A 20,990-nucleotide genomic window follows, 5' to 3' on the forward strand; every position below is an offset into this window, starting at 1 on the left:
CAGGGCTATGCTGAGGAGAGCTGAACTGTAAAGTCCAGTGCGGGGCCGCGAGGGGAATGGAAATCCAAAGGTAAAACCGGGCGCCCTTTCCTCAGGGGACCCTGAGAGTCCTCCTGCGACTGCGGGCCCCGGGAAATGGGGAGAAAGGCGCACGTGAAGCAGCAGCCGCTAGCAGAGGCAGCCCAAGGGGCCAAGTGTTAAAGTGCTGAAGATAATAAGGCACTTATGCACATGACCCCGAGCAACATTCCTGCAGGGCGCAGGGAATAAAGCACATTCAACAGGCAGGCGCACACGCTCAAGTGCCTGGGACTTAAAAAAGGAAACTCTTGACAAATGCAAAGCGACAAGGAACAAGTGGTGATATGAAGGAGACCCTTTGGTACAGTCTCCCCTAATTTCTCAGGCTTGCTCTTTGTTTTAGGAATGCCCTCCAAGCCTGCTCCAACCAGGGAACCAGGATTATTACATTATTAAAACATGACCTTAACCTAAGGAACTGCCTATTTACCCATAATGCTTGGGAACATGCCTGGGGGTCTTCCAATGGCCTTGCTGGGTGGGATAGGGCACTCCAACCCCAAGGCTGTGAAATCACATGACCCAGGCCTTGGCCCTGGAAGGGCCCTTTAGTGACTCGTGGCTGAGGTCCCAGTTCTGAAAGAGTAGCTGTTCTTCAAAACTGAGAGAGGTTTCCCATATCCGGGAGATACTGAATTGTCTTTTTTTTTTTTTTTTTTTTGGTCCGTTTGCTGACATGTCAGGCAAAGCACTGGTCTACTTTTAACCTGTCTTTCTCCTAGGAGCTCTGGGAGCAGCCCTTTCTCCTCCAATAATTTCTTAACCCTGAGAACAGGCGGCACTTGAGCAAGTTGCACTCCCCTCGGTCAAAATAAATTAATGAAAAAGGAAAAAGTAAATCCACGCACCTGTCTCTGCCCACACCCAAACCACTCCTTTCCTACTTCTGTCATGTACTCGTTGGTTTCCTAGGCTACCAATCTCAAGATAGCAGGCACCAGAGAGCCAGCCCATTGATGAAGAGCAGCAGTAATTAAGCCCAGAGGTCCCTGGAAAGCCAAACTTCCTACCAATGACAGCCATCCTCCAAATGCTTCAGAAAGGGCTGCGTGATTTACAGGAACATCCAAATTCCCCACAAAACCGTCCTTAGGCCTCCAACAGTCGAGCCACCCTGCCCTGCAGAGATCATGTGGGTGCCACCTTCATGGAACCAATATTTTTGCCTACCACATGAAACAAAGATGCCAGGGAAGCTGCTCTTGGGTGAGATTTTTTTGGGGGGGGGGGTGAGATTCTTAAAGCTGCCTTCCTGTATCTAATCTCTATCATCTTATCCCAGCATCAGGCATCCAAGCTCACAGCAGCAGCAGCCATAATAAGGATAACGAAGCTCGTGACCATCATCACGCATCACATCACAGCAAAAAATTTATTGACTGTCTACTATCTCAAGTGCTTTATTAGTATTGTCTCATTTTTTCTCATTTAATTCTTACAACAGCTCTGCAGGGTAGGTATAATTATTATTCCGTTTTACAAATGTGGAAACTAGGGGTTGGAGAGGTTAAGTAACTTGCCCAGGGCTACACAGTTAGTGGTAGGATTTGAACCCAGGCCTTTACCACCCTAGAGCCAGCTTCTACCCAGTATGCCTTGAAATACATTGTACTGCTACTACTACAATAGTCCCTTGCTATCCGCAGGGGGTTGGTTCCAGGACCCACCACGGATACCAAAATCTGTGAATGTTCAAGTCCCTTGTATAAAATGGTGTAGTAGTTGCATGTAACCTCGCACGTGCTCCTACACACTTTAAATAATCTCTAGATGACTTATAATACCTAATACAATGTAAATGCTATGTAAATAGTTGCAAATACAATGTATAAATAGACTTATAATACCCAATACAATGTAAATGCTATGTAAATAGTTGGAAATACGATGTATAAAAAGACTTATAATACCTAATACAATGTAAATGCTATGTAAATAGTTGCAAATACAATGTAAAAGAAATGTAAACAGTCGCCAGTGCACAGCAAATTCAAGTTTTGTGTTTTCAAACTTTCTGGAATTTTTTTTTTCCTAAATATTTGCAATCTGTAGTTGGTTGAATCTGCAGAAGTAGAAGCCACGGTTACAGATGGCCAACTGTACTATGAAAAACTGCTAACATTTATTGAGTGCTGACAGTGAGCCAGAACTTCTGCTAAATGCTTGATTTAAATTATTTCATTTAATCCTGGCAACAGCTCTATTAGGTAGGTACTATTTTTACTCCCGTTTTACAGATGAGTGAAACTGAAGTTGATTAGCAGGTAAGTAACATGCCTAAGGTCACATGACGATGGAGCTCAAATACATACCCAGGAAATATGGTCCAAAAGCTCAGTCCACTAAGCTGAATTTGCATTAGGAAAAGGAGGCATTACTAGTGCCCTACTTAACTTAGCCAGTCTCCTTGCTGTGTCCCAATCCAAACCTACCGGGTCCCAGTGAGAACTTCACAAGTAAATGCCAATGAGGAAATCTGTCTAGCCCTTCCATGTATATGCCAGCAGCTCGGACCTGACGAGTCTAGGAAAAGAGGAGCAAGACCCTTTCTAGACACTTTCTCTCCTAGCCAATTTCCCCTAACTTGATTTCTGAAGAAAGCACCTTATGTCCAGCAGCCTCTGCTAATACTCTGCCCAGAACATCTAATAAGTGTTTACCCAGGGGCTCCCAGAGCCGTAGTTAAGGGCCTAATGTGCAACCTGGCTCTGCGCCTTATTTAATCAGCACCTGAATGAAATGTCTCTTTGCTAGCAACAGCCTGAGCACACAGTCTTTCTGCAAACACAGCTGGTCGACTGGCAAAGGCGATTCTATTCACAGGCAAAATACACCCTGAGTTTACACCACCACTGATGTGCGATGGAGACAGGGAGACTGGAGGCACCCGGATGGAATTAGAATGGGCTCATGCCTCCTTTCTCCTCCAGATAATCCCGCTTCTCGCTCTTCTACCCACCTAAACACCTGCCCATAGGACACGGCTTGAACTGTTTCTGCCCAACAGGCCAGTCCTCTCTAACCTCCCGTCTATTCCCTTTCCACAGAGCCACAGGCCCAGGACCAGACTCATCCCACCCTTCCTCCTCTGGCATTTGCTCCAACAGCGCACAGCCACCGGAGAGATCCCCCCAACCCTCCCCTTCAGGATCTCAGGTTCGCAACAGGTCTGCGTCCCCTGACACAGCACACGCTGACGGACATGCAAGCCATGCCCTATTTAGCTGGTAACTCTTTCCCTGGGAAAGAGCTGAGTAAACAGAGAGGACCATACCCAGAAGAGGAGGAATCCTCCCCAGGCCTTCAGATTTAACTGCTGTATCCAAGCACCCTGGAGGGAGACTTACCCTGGGGGTCCAGCAATTAGGGTAGCAAGACACTGATAACCCCAGTTCTCGGGGGGATGGTGGGGTGTGGAGTGGAAAGGAGGCCAAAAACTGGGTAAGGAACACGGGAAAGGCCACCTGCTCAAAAACACTGGGCCTGCTCAAAAACACCCCACCATTTAGAGTAAGGGTAACAAGGCCCTTTAAGAAATGCCTGCCCTCCCCCAGCCCAGTTGAGTCTATGAGCCATTCGCACTTCAGTGTGAACCTCCTAAATGGAACTGACTTCTTCCTGATTTCCTCAGCGATATGACCTCCTCTGATGAAACGGGCATTTCGAAATGTATCAATACAAGGGGTTGATTTGGAGCTTTGAGTACTCTGGAAAGAGGCAAACCTGGATGGAGTGGGTCGGGGGGAAAGACTTGGAAACGGGGAAGAGAATAGAAAAGAGAAAGGTAGAAGGACAGCATCACATTTCATCAGTTCTGCTGTGGAATCCGTGGGGACAGCAAGCACCCCATGAGCTGCTAAAAATCATCTTCTGGTCGCAGGTGGGATGCCTGCTATCTCACTTCCTGTATTTAATGTCGGCTCACTCTCATCAGTGTTCTGTGTGTCTGTCTTTGACCGTGTGAGCCCTCCTTGGGACAGCACAGAGAACACAATTCTCTATCTCACAAGCCCCCTATCAAGGATTCGTAGGCAACTGCAGCTGTCTTATCAACGGGCCAGAAATGACAGAGCATTCCTTGGTTTGCCAAGGGAGAAATATGAAAAAATATCTTCCCCTGATAATAACAACGGAATGACTCCAGGTAAGAGTTGAGAAGCTTTCCTGTGACACAGGAAGCAACTCTGGGCCTTTATATGTATTGTTTCCTATGCCTGGAATCCCTTCCTTCCTGCAACACCCCTTCCTTCCTGCAACACCCCTTCCTTCCTACTCATTCATTCATACATGTTTACTGAGCACCTACTATGAGGCAGGCCCTGTCTGAGGCGCTAGAATAGAAAACAAGACAAACGAGGGCCTCTGCTCTCAAGGAGCTAACATGCCTCCTTTGTGAGTCAAATGTCACCTCTTCTAGGAAGCTATCCTTAATTGCACTAGGAAAAAAAAAAAAAGACCCTCTGTCCTCTATGCTTTGTTCAAATCTGTTACCGTACATGTCATGTTGTAATTTAGTTGATCTTTTTTCTTGCCTGTCTCATCTCAACTGTGAGGAACATGAAGGCAAAGAATGGTTTTTATTTATCTTTGAATCTCCAGTGCCTGGCACAATGTGTGACACACAACAGGCACTGGATAAATGTTTGCTGAATGGATACATGAATGAATACATTCCCATGAGCATTTAAAACAAAAGTCCTGCACATAGAAAATTAGCATGCAATAACTCTGTGTCAGTATTTCCTCTCGTTAGTTCCCCAAAATCTCAGACACTGGAAGGCTGGGAAGGGAGTGTAGAAGGACTGGAAATCCTCCACTGACATAACCCCTAGGGACCCAACAAGCCACTGGAACTCTAAAGCTACCGTAAAATCCACCTCACAGTATCTCGGAGCCCTCAACCTCTAATTTCAGCCACATTATTTAACACCCACACAAATACTGAGGTACTACCAGAAAACTAAACGCCCGCCCAAAGGCCACCAGATTCACACCAGTCAGGAGGAGCATTTGAACCGACAGCCCACCTCATACTTTAGCCTCTAGATAATGTCTCTCCAAGCAGGGTCCAATGCTCACCAGCATCAGAATCACTTGGGAGCTTGTAATAAATGCAGATTCCCATCCTCACCCTACAGGCCCTAGACCTACTCAGACTCCCTGAGTAGAGAGCCAGGCATCTGCATTAGAACAAGCTCCCAAGGGAATTTTTCACAAAGCAAGTTCGAGAAGCACTGCACTCCACACCCATAGTCTCTTCAGGTCCAGTCATCCAGTGACTGGCAGAAGATGCTCTCAATTCAACAAAAGATATGAAAGACCATGGATCTCCATGGGGGGTGGGGAATCCTTTCACAATGCATACGTACATCAAATCGTCCTGTTGTGCACTTTAAATATCTTAAAATTTTCTTTGTCAATTATACCTCACAAAGCTGAAAAAAAAATAAAGTAAAAAAAAGATATGAAAGACCAGAAGTTGAGAAGCCTGGCTCTTCTTGCAGAGGGTGTTTCAGTGAGGTATGACGACAGTGAGCTACCTACTGAAAAATACAAAAGGGGAGAGAAAGAGATGGAAAGTGAGTCACCAGACTAATAACGTTTTTTTAACGTGTCTGATATTAAAGAAGGAAAGGAAGAAAGTAGACACTTCCAGATGTCGAACCAAGGGATTTCAGACCAAGATCCAACAGCGTAATTTCCTCACAGCAATGAAAGGGAGCAGATACTTGGGGCAGAGAATGGGCTGCAGTTCCTAATAACCAGCTCTTTGTGATGGAACCAAAAGATGTGTGAGCTGGAGGCAAAACCACCTCTCTCCTCTGGCTATTTCAAAAAACAGACAGGAGATTCTCTTAATGGGTACAGGAGACATAGGAACAGTGCCCAGGAGACCTCAAGGGAACACAGACAGAACCACCAGAGGGAAAATGAAAAAGCGGAAGAAAACAGTCAGCTCTGTCAGTCAGTCAGCCAGCATTATCCAGGCACACATTAAAAAATTAATGTGCATGTATTGTATTAAGCTCTGCAGGGAGTTACAGAGGGAAGAGAAAAAACAAAACACTACTCCTTTCCTTAAAGAAAAGTGTTTACGCTAATGGTGGAAAATGAACAAACACGCAAAGACAAGCAACCCAGTCGAAGACTCACTGAATTACCTACATGTATACAAAGGCATATGCTGAAGAGCCAAATAGTCTGAGGAATATTCAGAGGGTCAGGAAAAGAGGACAAAAGCTGTTACTGGAATGAATGGAATAACTGTGGAGCCAAGGTCAACTGGAAAGTTTCACAGAGGAGACGCTTCAGGGGGATCTGCAGAGGGGAGGAACTCACGACAGATCCCACGAAGACAGCGATGAAAGAGACACATCTATGGCAAAGGGACAAAAACCCAGGGATCCTGTCGGTCACCCCAAGGAGGAGCCAGCCACATGCTGTTACTTAATAGCAAGCTCCACGCTGGGTTGTATTAACAAGTGCATGGTGAGAAAAGGCAGAGAAGGAAAGCTTTCCTCTCTGCTGGGTGTAGGCTGGACCTCTGGTCGCAGCACCCAGTTTTATAGGCTGTGCATGAGAAGGGTATGCAGGCACGGGCAAGGATCCAGAGAAAAGCAACAGAAATGATTAGAGGAATGGATTCTAATAGCTGTCAAGAAAGGTGAAAAGGTGTTGAGGTTTGTCAGTTTCTGAGCCGGAGGTAAAAATCTATTGGTCATCGTCCAGCTCTGATCAGCTGTACCTGGAATCTGTTTAAGTGACCACAGAGTTATTCAGAGGATTAAAATGCTTTGTTTCCATGTGGCCCGTTTCATGAAGATGGAGATAGGAAAAGGTTAAATAATTTGCTCAGGTTCCCTAGCAAGCCACGAGCCAAACTGGCATCATAATTTTAAATCCCAGGGCTGTCTGTGGCTTGTTTAATCCACCAATCCACACCACTTCCCTTTATAATGGACAACCCCCCCCCCAGCCAAACACTGTAATTATGAAAGATGGAAAAATTCTCTGCAAATTTCCTTGGGGGAAAAATAAAACAAACTAAAAAGGAATGTCATGCCTCACCGCTGGGGCCCATATAAACATTATCCCCTTGTGTCCCCCTGGACTGATGACACAGGACACAGTCCATCTGATAAGCCGTCAGCAGATGGCTGGATCCCTCATTGTACCCATTCCCCACCGACGTCAATCGCAAGCGGGAGCAGTTATCAGCACTCCAGACAACAGATGGGATGAGGAGGTGTGGTTGGTCTGAAGTCAAGGAGGCGGGGGACAAAAAGCCTAGTTCTCAAATCTATCAGGTTTTCTCTCAAACAAATCCATCACAGAGCAAATGGAATACACCCGTGTATATTCCGTGAGTTCCAAAAGGTGTCACAAAAAGCTCAGGGCCATTTTGAATATGTGCCATTCTACGCTTTCAGCAAAGAGGGAAGAAGTAGAAAAATAAACAGTGAGCCAAAAGCAGGTTAGCCATATTTGGTGGAAGTCAGCCTTCTAATATATCGTAAAGACAGAAAAATAAAATAGCAATGGCAACTCTAAAAGAAGGATGGGGCTCACTAGGTATTACAGGCTAAAAACCAGAGGCTTGGCGTTCCAGGGTCAATAGCATCAATTATTATTTGGCAAATGTCCAGCTGAGATCCAGCCTGCCTTATGCACAGAGACACGGAGGGTTAAACACCATATGCTGTGCCCCACTCAGTTCAGCGCCCAATCAGGAGATATTGACACAGACGCACACAGAACCAACCGGAAGTGGACAATTGGGCAAGACATCCCAAATTTGATCTTTTCGTTAAGTTCCTAAGACAGAGACAATATAACTGGATGCAAAGGAGATAAAAGGCCACCAGTCTTTATGGACACGATCAGTCCAATTGTCTGGCATTTTAACCCTTCTGCTAAGAACGTGTAGATTTTCGGACTTAAGTAGCTATGAGAAGCTCTTCCTGCAAAGCCCCAATACCCACTGTGGCAGCTCGGTTCTAAAGCCACCTCTGCCACTAACTTGCTGGGTGATTTTTTTGGTAAACAGCAGAATCAGTCAGTAAATTCATTCCCTGTAACCCACACCTGCCTAAATAATATGCACAAGGGGACTAGCCACACTTGAAGAAATACTGGTGCAATGGGTAAACACCATTGACATTCAGCGAGGGGTTTAATAACAGTGCGTTAATCCCGGTGCTTGCTGATTCCGAGAACCCTCAAGCGTCACCGGCCTGAGCTCAGATGTGGGAAGGTGCTGCTGTAATCATACAAACCTCCGCCAGACCCCAGTTCCAGGGCCCTTGAGATATCAGATGAGGCCAAAAAGAAACCGGACAGCAGGAATATTAATCCAGAACAGACCTCAGATACAAGGACTGCCCTTCCTTATGCTTCTAAAGCTGGCGGTCACCCAAAGGCAGCATGGCTATGATGAGGGTCTGCGTAACAAGGCCTTGGAAATAAATATTTTACAGACTGAAAAATGGGAGATAAGGAGACTAACCACTTTCCCTCCAACTCTTCCATTTCCTGGCCTAAAGCAATACTGTCCTTGTTACAAACTTACACTGGCTCTGAGGAACAAGGCCTTTCTATAAAGCCATAATTGAGTCGGCCTGTTGAGAGACACACATCAGAAATGCCTCTGCTAAGCTCCCGCTTTCATTTCAGCTAATGTCTCCCTTTCCTTATTGGGACCTCTGAACTCCACAGAATTCACTGCCATAGTATGGCCTAACTCAGCTAATTCACTTGCCAAAGCATTTCTTTGTACTCAACATCTCCCCTGTGGAATACACACAGTCACAGGAAACATTTTAACAACCCCCTCTCCAGGCTCAAGCTTATCTAGCATAACCCTAAAGAAGATAATGCATGTGAAAGTGTCTTATAAACAGTTAAAAGCTAGATAAATGTAAAGTATTACTAACCATACTTACTACCATTAGTCATTGCTGTAACCGAGTCAAAATTGTTTCCAACCATCTGTTGTTAAATTTCTTTTAAGGACTCACATGAACTTTTAAAAATCCATACATCCCTGCTTCCCAGGAAGAGCCACAGGTAAGGTATGGAATGTTGGATTCATCACAGGCTAGGTCCCCCACTGGGCCGGAAGTTACTATTTAAATGACACAAAGCAGTGACTTAGGAGTAAAGGACAAAGCAGTACAATCCTGCTCTGGTCCAAGAATTCCTCAGCCTGACTCTGTTCTTTGTACCCCACCCTCTAGCTTCAGAGTTTAAGCTAAGCACAGGACAACAGCAAAAGCACAAGTAACAGGAATCAGTCCCTAGTTCCCCAAACATCTGTCTCTCTGCAGCTGTCAGCCTCGAGTGCCAACATCATCTACGTGTGTCCCTAAGGGTGGCCTGGTCATGTGTACTTTACGGGGAAGACACAGGGAGCAAAAGATGAACGAAGATGAACAAGGCCACCTGAAATCGGAAAGGAGGCCAAAAGCATTTCTAGAATAGCTCTCTGTGGCATCCCCGGACTCTGCTTATGAAGAAAAGAATCACAGAACATAGGCTGTCAAGAGCTAGGAATGCAACTCTGCCTCGTTTTGCAGCTGGGAGAACTGAGACCCAGGAAAAGTGCTTTCCCCAAAGTCACACAACTAATTAATGCCAGAATGGAGTCTCCAGTGTCTTCTAAAAGCCTCTAAAACCCTCTGCACTAAAAACCGTGGTGCTGGACTTCCCTGGTGGCACAGTGGTTAAGAATCCGCCTGCCAATGCAGGGAACACGGGTTCGAGACCTGGTCCGGGAAGATCCCACATGCCGTGGAGCAACTAAGCCCGTGCACCACAACTACTGAGACTGCACTCTAGAGCCCACGAGCCACAACTACTGAGCCCGCGTGCCACAGCTACTGAAGCCTGCGTGCCTAGAGCCCGTGCTCCACAAGAGAAGCCACCGCAGTGAGAAGCCCGCGCACTGCAGCAAAGAGTAGCCCCCGCTCGCCGCAACTAGAGGAAAGCCCACGCACAGCAACGAAGACCCAACACTGCCCTAAATAAATAAATAAATAACTTTATTAAAAAAAAAACATGGTGCTGCCAGGTTTGATGTAATCACACCAGCAGCAGCCCCAGTCAGGCTGAATTTAGTTCTTTGTTGACCTTCTACGTATGTGGTTGTCAGAGGCCTCAAGACCCCTTTGTAGAAAAGGCACCCTCTGACCCTCACCACCTGCCAACCAAAAAAAAGCTCTCCTGTCCCAAGAGCCTCACATAGCAGCGGCTGAGATGCGTTGTTTCCTTTCATTAACAAAAAGCCCATTCATCAAAAAAAGGAAAGAAAGAGGACAGGCTCAAATTTACACAGAAGGTCTAGCTGGGAGAGCCCTGGGTTTCCTGTGAATGGCATCACTCCCCAAGAAGTCCTCTTTGGAAAATGCTACCCACTCCCACTCTGCTGGATGCTTATAGCCATCCCATCCATAAGAGCTGCTTTATTCCAAAGTTGTCTACACCTCCTTGCCACATCTGCAAGACTGGAAGGGGTTTGTGGCCATTCACATTTTACAGACTGGGAAACTGAGGCTAGGAAGCCGCCATCAAAGGAGTTCCTAGAACACAGAGCTAGCAAGCATGCCGGCCACAAGCAGGCGGCGCCATGCCCATCAGCATCGGCCTCTCCCCAGAGACCGCCCTGCCATTCCGCGAAGAGGGTAGATTACCTTTCCAACCCGGAAGGCTAATTCATCTTTTGGCTGCAGGCGAGCGACCTCCCATCCCTGGGCTCCACCAGGCCTTTAAAATGGAGATAAGCATCTCGACCTCCTGCCCCACACGGGGTTATCACAAGGCTCCTGAGAATAACCTTCTACAAATATAAAAGCAATCAAGATGCTAATGACAGGTTTCAAAACTGTCCCTGGATAAAACACACCAGGTTTTCCACAGCTTGAAATCTAAAAACGCTCTTTTTTCCCTTTCTCCTCTTCCTCCTCCTCTATGATTTTATAGTTTTAGAACATCTCTCTACACAGGCTGAGTACAGAAAGACAGTCTCGCTCTTGGTCCTCACCCAGATTATTTTTATGTATCTGGCAACTTTCCTTTTCAATCTCATTTGTTTTTCTTAGCGCCACTAATGGGAGGTAAAGAAATCAGCTGTCTGGGCACCCCTGGACCGTGACCTCAGGAGAGAGAATAAGAGTGGTAAGATGAAGAGGTTTGCAGGAAATAAATACCCTCTCACCATGGACAGAGAAAAGTTCATGAGTCTGCCTGGGGTCGGCTTCAGAGTGGTTAGTAGGAGCTTGGGGCTGCTCCAACACCGCAGAACTCAAAGGCAGACCTCACCCCAGGAGCGTAAACTCCCAAATGAAAGAGTCATTAAGAGAAACCCGTAAAAGGATTTCCCCAAAGTACGACAGTGGAGACCAGTAACCTTATGTGACCACCTCCAGGAAAGAATGTCACCAGGCCTCTGGGAAATTAACTGTGGCAGAGGTAATGGGGGAATGGGCCATGGTTCCCCACTGGTGATTCAGAAAGGGCACCTGGCTGGGGCTGGACTTCCTGCTTGTGAAAGACCAGGGCAGGCCTGGGAGGGGAGGGGTCGTGGCCCGAGTGCTAGTCTTTCCTAGTGCCCACCTCCACCGTGGAGCTGACGCATTGTGCAAAGGTAGAACAGAGCCAAGTCTGAAATCCGCACACAAACTGCCTCGCTGGAAAATCATTTGGGAGGGTCCCACTTCCCGCAGGGATGAGGTGCTCTACACTGCCACGTGTCCTGAGCACACAAATGACTCCGATGGCTGAGGCTGCCCGGGGTGGGGTGGGGGGGAAGTCAACAGACTCACATGCATCATGGTGACCAGGTGACAGGGGTTGAGCAGGTAGATGACGGTCTTGGTGGCGAACTTAAAGCCCACCTCCACCCCGAAGGTCAGGCACAGGGCTACTAAGAGCAGATTCTTGCTCAGGCTCTCTTTGCCTTCCTCTGGCCGCTGGGTCACCTGCTCTGGCTGGCAGCCACGGCCACCCCTACCGTCCTCCTTCGTCTGCCTCAGGATGTGCCGCAGGGCCACCAGGATCTCCAACAGGGCCAGGGTCAGGACCACCACACTTTCCAGCAGCCGCTGCTGCCAAGAGAGGAAGGCAGCACAGTCGGGGCCCCCATTGCCTGCAAAGCTGGGGTCCACGCCCCCATAGAGCCAGTCCAGGAGACTTTGGTAGCTATACCGGGACATGATGCAAAGTGGTTCCCCTCGACCACCGTGCAGGAAGCAAGAGCGAGATGGAACACAAGCCCAGAGGGTGGCCCGGGTGGTGGGACATGTACGGAGGGCACACCCCCGCACCCGCACCCCCCTCCGGACACCAGGGCACCTAGAGCAGGGGACGGGAAGCTACACGCGAGGCCCGGGGCAAAGTGCTGGCTCTAACTTGTCCCCACGGCTGTCTGGGGAGCCCCCCGCGCTTCTCCAGTGGCCACCAACGAGGCAGGGTGGAAACGAGCCGTTGGCCAATCTAAAAGGAAGGAGAGGAAAAAAAAAAAAGGTCTCAAAGAGGCAATTGCATCGGGAATTTACGAGGCGGGGAGGGGTAACTAGCGAGGGAAGAAAAGGAGAACAGGGGCAGTGGCGAAGCAAGCAGGGGTCAGGGGAAGTCGGAGGCCGGGAGGGTCAGGGAGAGGGCCGAGGGGACCCGGCAGCGCGGCGGGAGCGAACCGGGGGCGACGGCGAGGGGACACGCGGAGGCCAGGAGGGGAGCTGGCGGGGCCGGGCAGGCGGGGAGGGCGACGGGGCTGGCGGGGACGCCGGACTCCTCGTCTCAAGCACTCGCCACAGGGGGATCGCTTACTCCTGCAACCGCGTGGCCGCCTCTGCCCGCAGCGAGCAACTTCGCCGCCGACTGGCCCCTCCGAGCCAATTTAGAGCCGTCCCTGTCCAGCCTCCCGCCCCCGGGTACACCCCCGAGCCCCCAGCTCCACCCCCCGGCCCAGACGCCCGCCCTCCGGGCAGCACCTCCCCCAGCCCGCGGCCCGCCCGGGACCTGCCCCCCTCGCGCGGGCAACGGCGGGAGGAAGCCGGTGGGGAGAGAGGGAGGGAGGGAGGGAAGGCGGGCGGGAGGCCGGGCCAGCCGGGGGCTGGGCTCCGGCCGGCCCCCTCCCTCCATCCCGGCGCCGCATCTTCCCGCGCCTCCCGCCCGGCCCCAGGGACTGACAGCCGCGCCCTTCGGGGCTCCACTCACCGGCAGTCGGCCTGCAGCCCCGGCTGGGCACTCGCTTGGATCCCCGCGCTCCCCGCGCCCGGGCACTCGGCTCCCCCGGCGGCTGCCGCGGCCGCCGCGCACGGCTCCTCCTCCCCGTCTTCCTCCCCCTGCAGCCGCCGCGCTTGCTTCCTCCTTCTTCCCCTCCCTCTCTCCTCCCCCTCGCCGCCGCCGCCGCCGCCACCTCCCCCTCCGGTTCGGCTCGGCCCCTCGGGCCGCGGCCACCCCGCCTCGCCTCCTCCCCTCTCCCGCCTCCCTCGTTCCCCCTGCCGCTCCCACCCTTCACACCTCCCACCCTCCCTCTTTGCGCCTCTCCCTCCCCTCCCTCCCCCGGGCTCAATCCCCGCCTCCTTCCCCTCCTCCCCGGCCTGCCTCGCGTTCGGCACTCGCCGAGCCTGCACGCGTGCACTGCCACCTTCTTGCACCACCGTCTACGGAATTCGCCTCCTCCGCGAAGCCGTTTGGACCGACTCCACCTCCTGCAACCCGGTTCTCCAGGGCATTTCTTTGCACACCGGGCACCTAGTAGGCGCTTAGCCAGCCCTCGCTAAGTTCTTGGGGGAATGGACGAGCCTGTCTAGTGATGAGCAGCTGGTCAAGCTTGGCTTTGGTGGGGGGGGATCTGCTGGGTGTGACCTTCTACTGTTCGCCTCTCCTCCTGTCCGCCCTGAAATAGCAGACTCGGGCGGGGCCCGGAAGGCGTCTTCTCCCACCTTTCTAGCCACAGCCCTACTCTCCAATACTAGGACGAGGCTTCTTTTCCTACTTTGCCCGGCCCTTCCCCCTCCTGCTCCGCCCCAGCGTTTCTCCTTCTAACCTCCGGACACACAGCCCACCGCTACCGCTGCCGTCTCTGCCTCTGCCTCCCTCTCCAGGCCCTCTGTCTCCCCTTTCTCCTGCCACACCTTCGAGCTCAATCGTACTCTAGCTGGAGGAAAAGAAGCTTCCCCTGACCTCTTTCCCTCCTCCCTCTCTGCGACGGAGCAGCTGTTTCCCAACCTGAACTTGGCCGAGAGTCCTGCCACTGAAAGGCCTGCCAGGACGGTGTGGGTGTGCAGGGGCCCCAGAACTGGATAAGGGCTGCTGATTGAAACAGGAGCCCCTCTTCCCTGCTGCTTCCTACCCATAGACTGTGGTTTGCTTTTCTTTGGGCAAGGAAATGGGAAAAAGACCTTTTAAGAATCTACCTCGTGTTGGTTTAATATTTATTGAAAACTCAACAAGAGAATATCCAGAAAAACACAGTTAGGCACCTCGCCTTGGAAACACTTTCTGGTGTTGGCTGCAAGCCAGACTCAAAACATAAAATACAATCTACTGTATTATCAGGCCATTGTCCTCCCATCCTTTCCAAGTCTGGTTTTCCCCACGTAACCTCAGAGCCAGGTAACCTTGTCTAATTCCAAGCTTTGTACAGCATCAACCATACACCTGATGCTCTCCAAGTGCTAATTAATAAAGAACAACAACAAGCAAGGATTGATTCAGCGGCTCTCCCTCCGTAGGTGTTTTGTTAAATCCTCTGCACCATAACATTAAGGATAAAGCTCCTGGCAATGACTGCAGCCTGAGACCAAGTTCCTATCTTCAAGGAAGTAAGAATGAGGTTGTAGCACTCAGCAAAAGCCTTCATTAATCCATGCAGAACTTCCTTAGGAATTTGGCCTAGAGGGTCCTGTGTTTGCAAGATGACTGTCTTTAGGGACTGTAGCCAGGCCAGCTTCCTCACCTGAGGCACAAATTCCTCTCTTGCCAAGTGTAGAATAGCCAAGTGTTTTGACGACTAGGATTCTAGTTCTAATTATGCCATTTACTTGCTATGTCACCTTGGGCAATTTACCTCTCTGTGCCTCAGTTTCCACCTCTCAACCGAAGGGTTATCAGTGATCTATTATCTAATTCCTAGGATTATACACATTTAAAATGAGTTGAATTATGCAGCACATTATGTAGTATCTGGTGCATAAAAAGTGCTCGATAAATGCTATCCGTTAGTTATCTTCATCCAGTTCTGCATCTGCGCTGGCAGGCCTGCATGGGTGCAGACACACTCACATTCAGTGCCCTCCCCTACATCTGCATAAACAATCCTACCCAGCCTTCAAAGCCCACGTGAAATTGCACTCTCCCTACCCCCCACCTCCAGCTCCCAGAGCTCTCTCCCTCCTCTGAACTTCAGCAGCAGTTATTGCCTGCACTACTCATTTTATTCTGAATCACATACTGCCTTCCATTGTTCTCTCATTGTTAGTTCTGTCTCCCACACTCAGATCTTTGACAGCAGGGATGGGTCTTCATCTTTTCTAACCCCCCCTCAGCACCTAGCAGAGTGGCAAACATAGTAGGCACTATGCATAGACACTGGGGGAGTGTTGTCCCCATAGGTAAAAGGCAAACAATGATTGAGCTGAAATGGTGGGTCAGATTTTGGAAACTCATACGCTCCAGACAAATGTCCTGATCATTTCCTTGCTGGGACAACAGGCCATTGGCTTCTTGTCTCCAAACCGTAACAAGAGCACATGAACTTGGTTTTTTAAGTGGAACTTTGAAGCGCAGTGATAAGGGAACTGGGACCTTAGGGAAAGTCATCTCTCCGTGACTCCATGTACTCAGGTAAAATGAGTGGGGTGGACTGGAATGGATTCTAAGATGCCTGTCGGCTCTAAGATTCTATGACTCTAGGAACTCAGCCTTGCTGCCTTTCATCCAAGTCATCTTTGAACCTTAAGGCAGAAACCTGATCTAACTGGCTTGGTGATCCTAGCCACCTTTCTGCCTGTTGAGACAGTACCTTAAATTCTTTTGTCCAAAGTACCTTCCCAGCTATGAACTCAGCTGACCTCCTATGGAATGCAAAGAGTCAAATTATTACCTCTGTCATACCACAGACGAGCAGCTCAGGAAGGTGTAGTGACTTACCTAAGATCACACAAGTTCATGGCAGAGCGAGGGCTAGAATTGGGGGTTCAACAGCACGGACCAGAGCAAGCTTGCCCATTGACTTGGCCATCGGACCCTTTCTCCTCCTGCACTTCATATTCTTTGAATCCACTCCTGTCCTTCTACGCACAATCTAACCTGAAAGTTAAATGCGTGCGTGATTGCCCACAAGCAAAAAACAATGCAAAATCCCCATATTATACAAAATGTTATCAGTAAAAATAAACTGTGTGTATGGGGGCGAATGAAGAGAGAAGCCTTTGTCTTGATCTGACTACCTGCTTACTGCTTCTTTTTTCCCCCTCATTCATTCAACACTAGCGTTCATTCCACAAATATTTACTGAGCCTCTATTACAAAATTACATATTGCATAGGGATATCCTAGACTTGTAGGCCATCTCTGCCTTCAAGGAGCTTAAGATCTAGCTAGGGAGACATGACAAACAAGGAAGGCTGGATAACAATACAGGAGGCAGGTATAAATACAAACCAAGCAGGTGAGAGCTGCTGCCACCAGAGCAAATCTTGCATATTTCAAGTGAGCTGCACAGGCAATGAGGGTAAGAATTCAGTAGTTCAACACCAGGCAAAACTCACAGCAGTAAAGGGGAACAGAATCTGTCACCCCGGAATATGCCTAGTTGGCATAAGGATTATTGTAGACTGATTATTTTTAAGAAACAGCTGACATAGGAGAACTTACCCTTTTGTAAGAGATATTTACATTTATAAGGGAAATCTCCATTTTTAAGTGTGTCTCCCTCTCTGTACAAGGTAGAGAAGAAAACTCTAGAAGCTCTCTAGAAACTCTTATCAGCAGAGGAGGCTACAATTTAAATCTGCATAACAACTTTACCCTTGTTTACTGTGGTTTTCCTGGTCACTCGCTTTGAATAGCTGGCTCCCTCCACCCTCAACATCATTTGTCTTTATAAGATGGTAGTTAAGGTGGTGGCTTGTGCCATTTCAGGGAGTTACTCAGTTTTCCTGGGTCTCTCCCATGTACTGTATACAAAACCGAGTCTCCCTAAAACTGTTTCCATGCTGAGTTTATGATTATCCTTTCTATCCAAAACTTTATTCCCTTTCCTGTCCTGCCCCTGTTCCCCTCAGGATTGAGGAGTATCAAAGAAATGGGGGGACTGAAACTGAGCAGGACCCTGCGAGGCCCTCCCCAGTACAAAAGTCCCTCCGTGTCCCCATTTCTTGTTTGTAGAAAAGGGTTTTAGTCTCCTAGGCCTTCCCTGAGTTCCAAAGAGCAGACTCAAGCAGTTACTAACAAGTTCATGTGCCCAGCACACAGTGAGGCCAAACAAACAGAAATGTCAGAGTTTGGGGCAGAGAAAGGTTTATTGCAGGGCCAAGCAAGAAGAACAGGTGGCTCATGCTCAAAAAACTCAAACTCCCTGAAGATTCTTGGGGAGAAGTTTTTAATAGGCAAAATTGGGGGTGAGGGCTGCAGGGTGTGTAGCTTTCTTCTGATTGGTTGGTGGTGAAGTAACAGGGTGGTGCTCCAGAAATCTTGCGCTCAGCCTGAAGTTACCATCCTCCACCTGGCCGGGGGGGGGGGGGGGGGGGGGGGGGGGGGGGGGGGGGGGGGTTGGGTGCTTAGTTCCTGCAGAAGAACTCAAAGAAATGCAAAGATTGTTATGTATATTCCTTGAGGAGGAACCAGGACCCTGCACTATTGTTCCTTAATTGCTCCTCCTTTGTTTATACATTCCCTTACTTCTCTGATTAGCAACTGTTTGAACCTGCCCTTTGGTACTCAGGGAAGTTCTAGAGGCTGAAGCCTTTTTCCAACGCATAAGAAATGGGAGACCCAGAAAGGATTTGTACCCAGGAGGGCCTCAAAGGATCCTGCTCGATTTCAGTGAGGGAATGCAGAAACAAAGAAAAAGCAGGTAAACAAGAAAAGTAATGACAATAGTTCAGTGATAAAACAGAGTCCTAGTTCCTCCTCAAGAGATATACATAACAATCTGACATATATCTTTGAGTTTTCTGGAGGAACTAAGACACACACACACACACACACACACACACACAGGTGGAGGATGGTGACTACTTACTGAACACAAGCACATAGACCCCAGACTGGTTGGAACCAGAAGGTTGATGATTAAGATTCCAGAAACATCACCCTGTTATCTCATCACCAACCAATCAGAAGAAAGTCATGCACCCTGCAGCCCTCCCCTCAAATGTTGCCTTTGAGGCAACCCTTCCCTTAAAATCCCTTCCCTGAAAGCCTTTGGGAAGTTCAGGTCTTTTGAGCATGAGCCACCCATACTCCTCGCTTGTCACCTGCAATAAAAGCTGGACTTTCCTTCACCACAACCTGGTGTCAGTAAATTGACTTTGCTGTGCAGCGGGTGAGCAGACCCAAAGTTCAGTCCAGAAACATATACAGGAGGTATACATGTTATTAAATGTCTGTTTGTTTTTCTCCTGTTGATCTGTCTTATTGCAAGGGAGTCTCAGATAGGAACCTAGAAGGGGAGAGGGAACATTATTTTTCCTCTCCTACAGCAGTTCCTCTTGGGGGGCACTGACAGGGAAGGTGAAGGAAGTCTTCCAGAGTATAGGCAATGCTTATTTCTTGATCTGGGTGCTGTTACATGGGTGCACACATATGTGAACATTCATAGACCCCCAAACTTGAGAGTTTTGCACTTTACCACATACCAGTTATACCTCAGTTTTGAAAAAAGTTCAGAGAAGGGAGAAAACATCTAGAGCAGGAATTGACAGGAACTTCTTCATGGAGGAAGTGGTGGTATTTAATTGGAGTTGTGAATGAATCTAGGCCAGTGGTTGTCAGCTCTGTCCATGAAACCAAGCAGGACCCTGTGGGGCTTTCCAAGGTACAGAAGCCTTTCCATGTCCCCTGTTTTGTTTGCAGGAAAAAGGCTTCAGCCTCCTAGACCTTCATGAATACCAAAGGGCAGATTTAAATAGTTGCTAATCAGGGAAGGGAAGGGATGCAGAAACTAAAGAGGAACAATCAAGAAACTATAGTGCAGCCTCCTGGCTCCTCCCCAAGGGATATACATGATAATATCTTTGAGCTCTTGTGCAGGAACTAAGGCCCCCACCCAGGTAGAGGATGGTAACTTCAGGCTGAGCACGAAATTCCTGGAGCACCGCCCTGTTACCTCACCACCAACCAATCAGAAGAAAGTCACATACCCTGCAGTCCTCACCTCAAACTTTGCCTATTAAAAACTTCTCCCCAGAAGCCATTGAGGAGTTTGGGTTTTTTGAGCATGAGCCACCTGTTCTCCTTGCTTGGCCCTGCAATAAATTTTCTCTGCTCAAAAGCCCAACGTTTCAGTTTGTTTGGCTTCACTATGCATTGTGCACATGAACTTGAGTTCAGTAATAGGTACACTTAAGAATCAACTGAGTAGCTTTTTAAAAATACTGAATCTGGGGGCCCACCCCAGACCAATGCAATCAGAAGTTCTGGAAATAGGGCCTTAGTATGGTTTTTTTTCTTTTTCTTTTTTAATTAAAGTGGAGAACTACTATGTGTCTGGTCACTACAGCAAGAATATCTAACTAAGGCTGATGAAACACCAGTAAGTGGTATACAGTATCTCATTTAAGCCTCATGATAGACAAACCTGAGAGATAGGTACCATTATTATGATCCTCATTTTACAGATGAGAAACTAGAGGCTCAAGTCATACTGCCTATAAGTGTCAAAGCTGGATTTCACCCTAGATCTGTTCACCCCAAATCCTGAACCCATATACACTATTGCCTGGCAGCCGATCATGTCACTGGGGAAACATAGGCAAATGCTCTTGACAGACGAGCTGGCTGTCCATGAAGAGATCATTGCTTTTTTTTTTTTTTTTTTAATTATTTATTTATTTATGCTTTGTTGGGTCTTCTTTTATGTGCGTGGGCTTTCTCTAATTGCGGCAAGCGGGGGCCACTCCTCATCGCGGTGCGCGGGCCTCTCACTATCGCGGCCTCTCTTGTTGCGGAGCACAGGCTCCAGACGTGCAGGCTCAGTAATTGTGGCTCACGGGGCTAGTTGCTCCGCAGCATGTGGGATCTTCCCAGACCAGGGCTCGAACCCATGTCCCCTGCATTGGCAGGCAGATTCTCAACCACTGCGCCACCAGGGAAGCCCGATCATTGCTTTTTAAATGTTCTCTTTTTTTATTGAGAGTTAACTTACATACACTAAGATGCATTATTAGTCTTAAGTGTACAGCTCCATGAGTTTGACAAATGTATACACCCCTATAATCACCACTCAGATCTTGATGTCCCACACCCAGTCAATCCCCACCCCCAGAGGCAACCATTGTTCTGATTTCTATCATCATAGATTAGTTTTGCTTAAACTTGAATGCCATATAAGTAGAATCATAAACATGTACTTTATTGTATCTGGCTTATTTTGCTTACCTTTCTGTCTGTGAAGTTCATCAGATTACTTCTTATGTCAGGAAATAAATACTAAGAGTATAGGAGATGCCAAACCAATTACACTTGGGACCCACCAGGGCTCAGGGCTTTCATTGCCAAGCTGGGAACTGTTGTAACTGGGAAGCCCCTTCTCTACCCCCGTCACTATAGTTCCCAGCCATCTTCCCACTGCTGATATTAACAGTGGGGCCCCCATGTTGTATTTCTACTGAATTGTTCAAGACACATTAACCTCATACAACCTGGGAAGCAGCAGAAGCCAGCTTCCTGGAGTCAGAGAGAGG

At 48.6% G+C, this 20,990-nt stretch overlaps 1 protein-coding gene across 17 annotated transcripts in view; it reads right to left on the bottom strand.

The window, feature by feature from the left end:
• The window catches only part of TMEM164 (transmembrane protein 164), a 176,731-nt gene extending 163,288 nt beyond the window's left edge, over positions 1–13,443 (bottom strand). For 10 of the 17 annotated variants that reach the window (XR_004524533.2, XR_004524531.2, XR_004524532.2 and 7 more), the window contains exons 1-2: positions 13,294–13,358; positions 11,901–12,570 (exon numbers count right to left, since the gene is read on the bottom strand). Coding sequence is in view for 10 of the 17 variants with exons in the window: in XM_033849843.2 (XP_033705734.1) it covers positions 11,901–12,290 (390 nt within the window). In the remaining 7 variants the exon portion in view is untranslated. Of the gene's footprint in view, positions 1–999; positions 10,916–11,900; positions 12,571–12,903; positions 12,952–13,293 lie in introns of those variants that run through there. The other 7 variants (XM_033849852.2, XM_033849847.2, XM_033849844.2 and 4 more) reach the window with 7 other exon arrangements.
• Between the last annotated feature and the right edge of the window lie 7,547 nt (positions 13,444–20,990).

This window comes from Tursiops truncatus, chromosome X, assembly GCF_011762595.2.
Source record: "Tursiops truncatus isolate mTurTru1 chromosome X, mTurTru1.mat.Y, whole genome shotgun sequence".
In the NCBI taxonomy this organism is placed as follows: Eukaryota; Metazoa; Chordata; class Mammalia; order Artiodactyla; family Delphinidae; genus Tursiops; species Tursiops truncatus.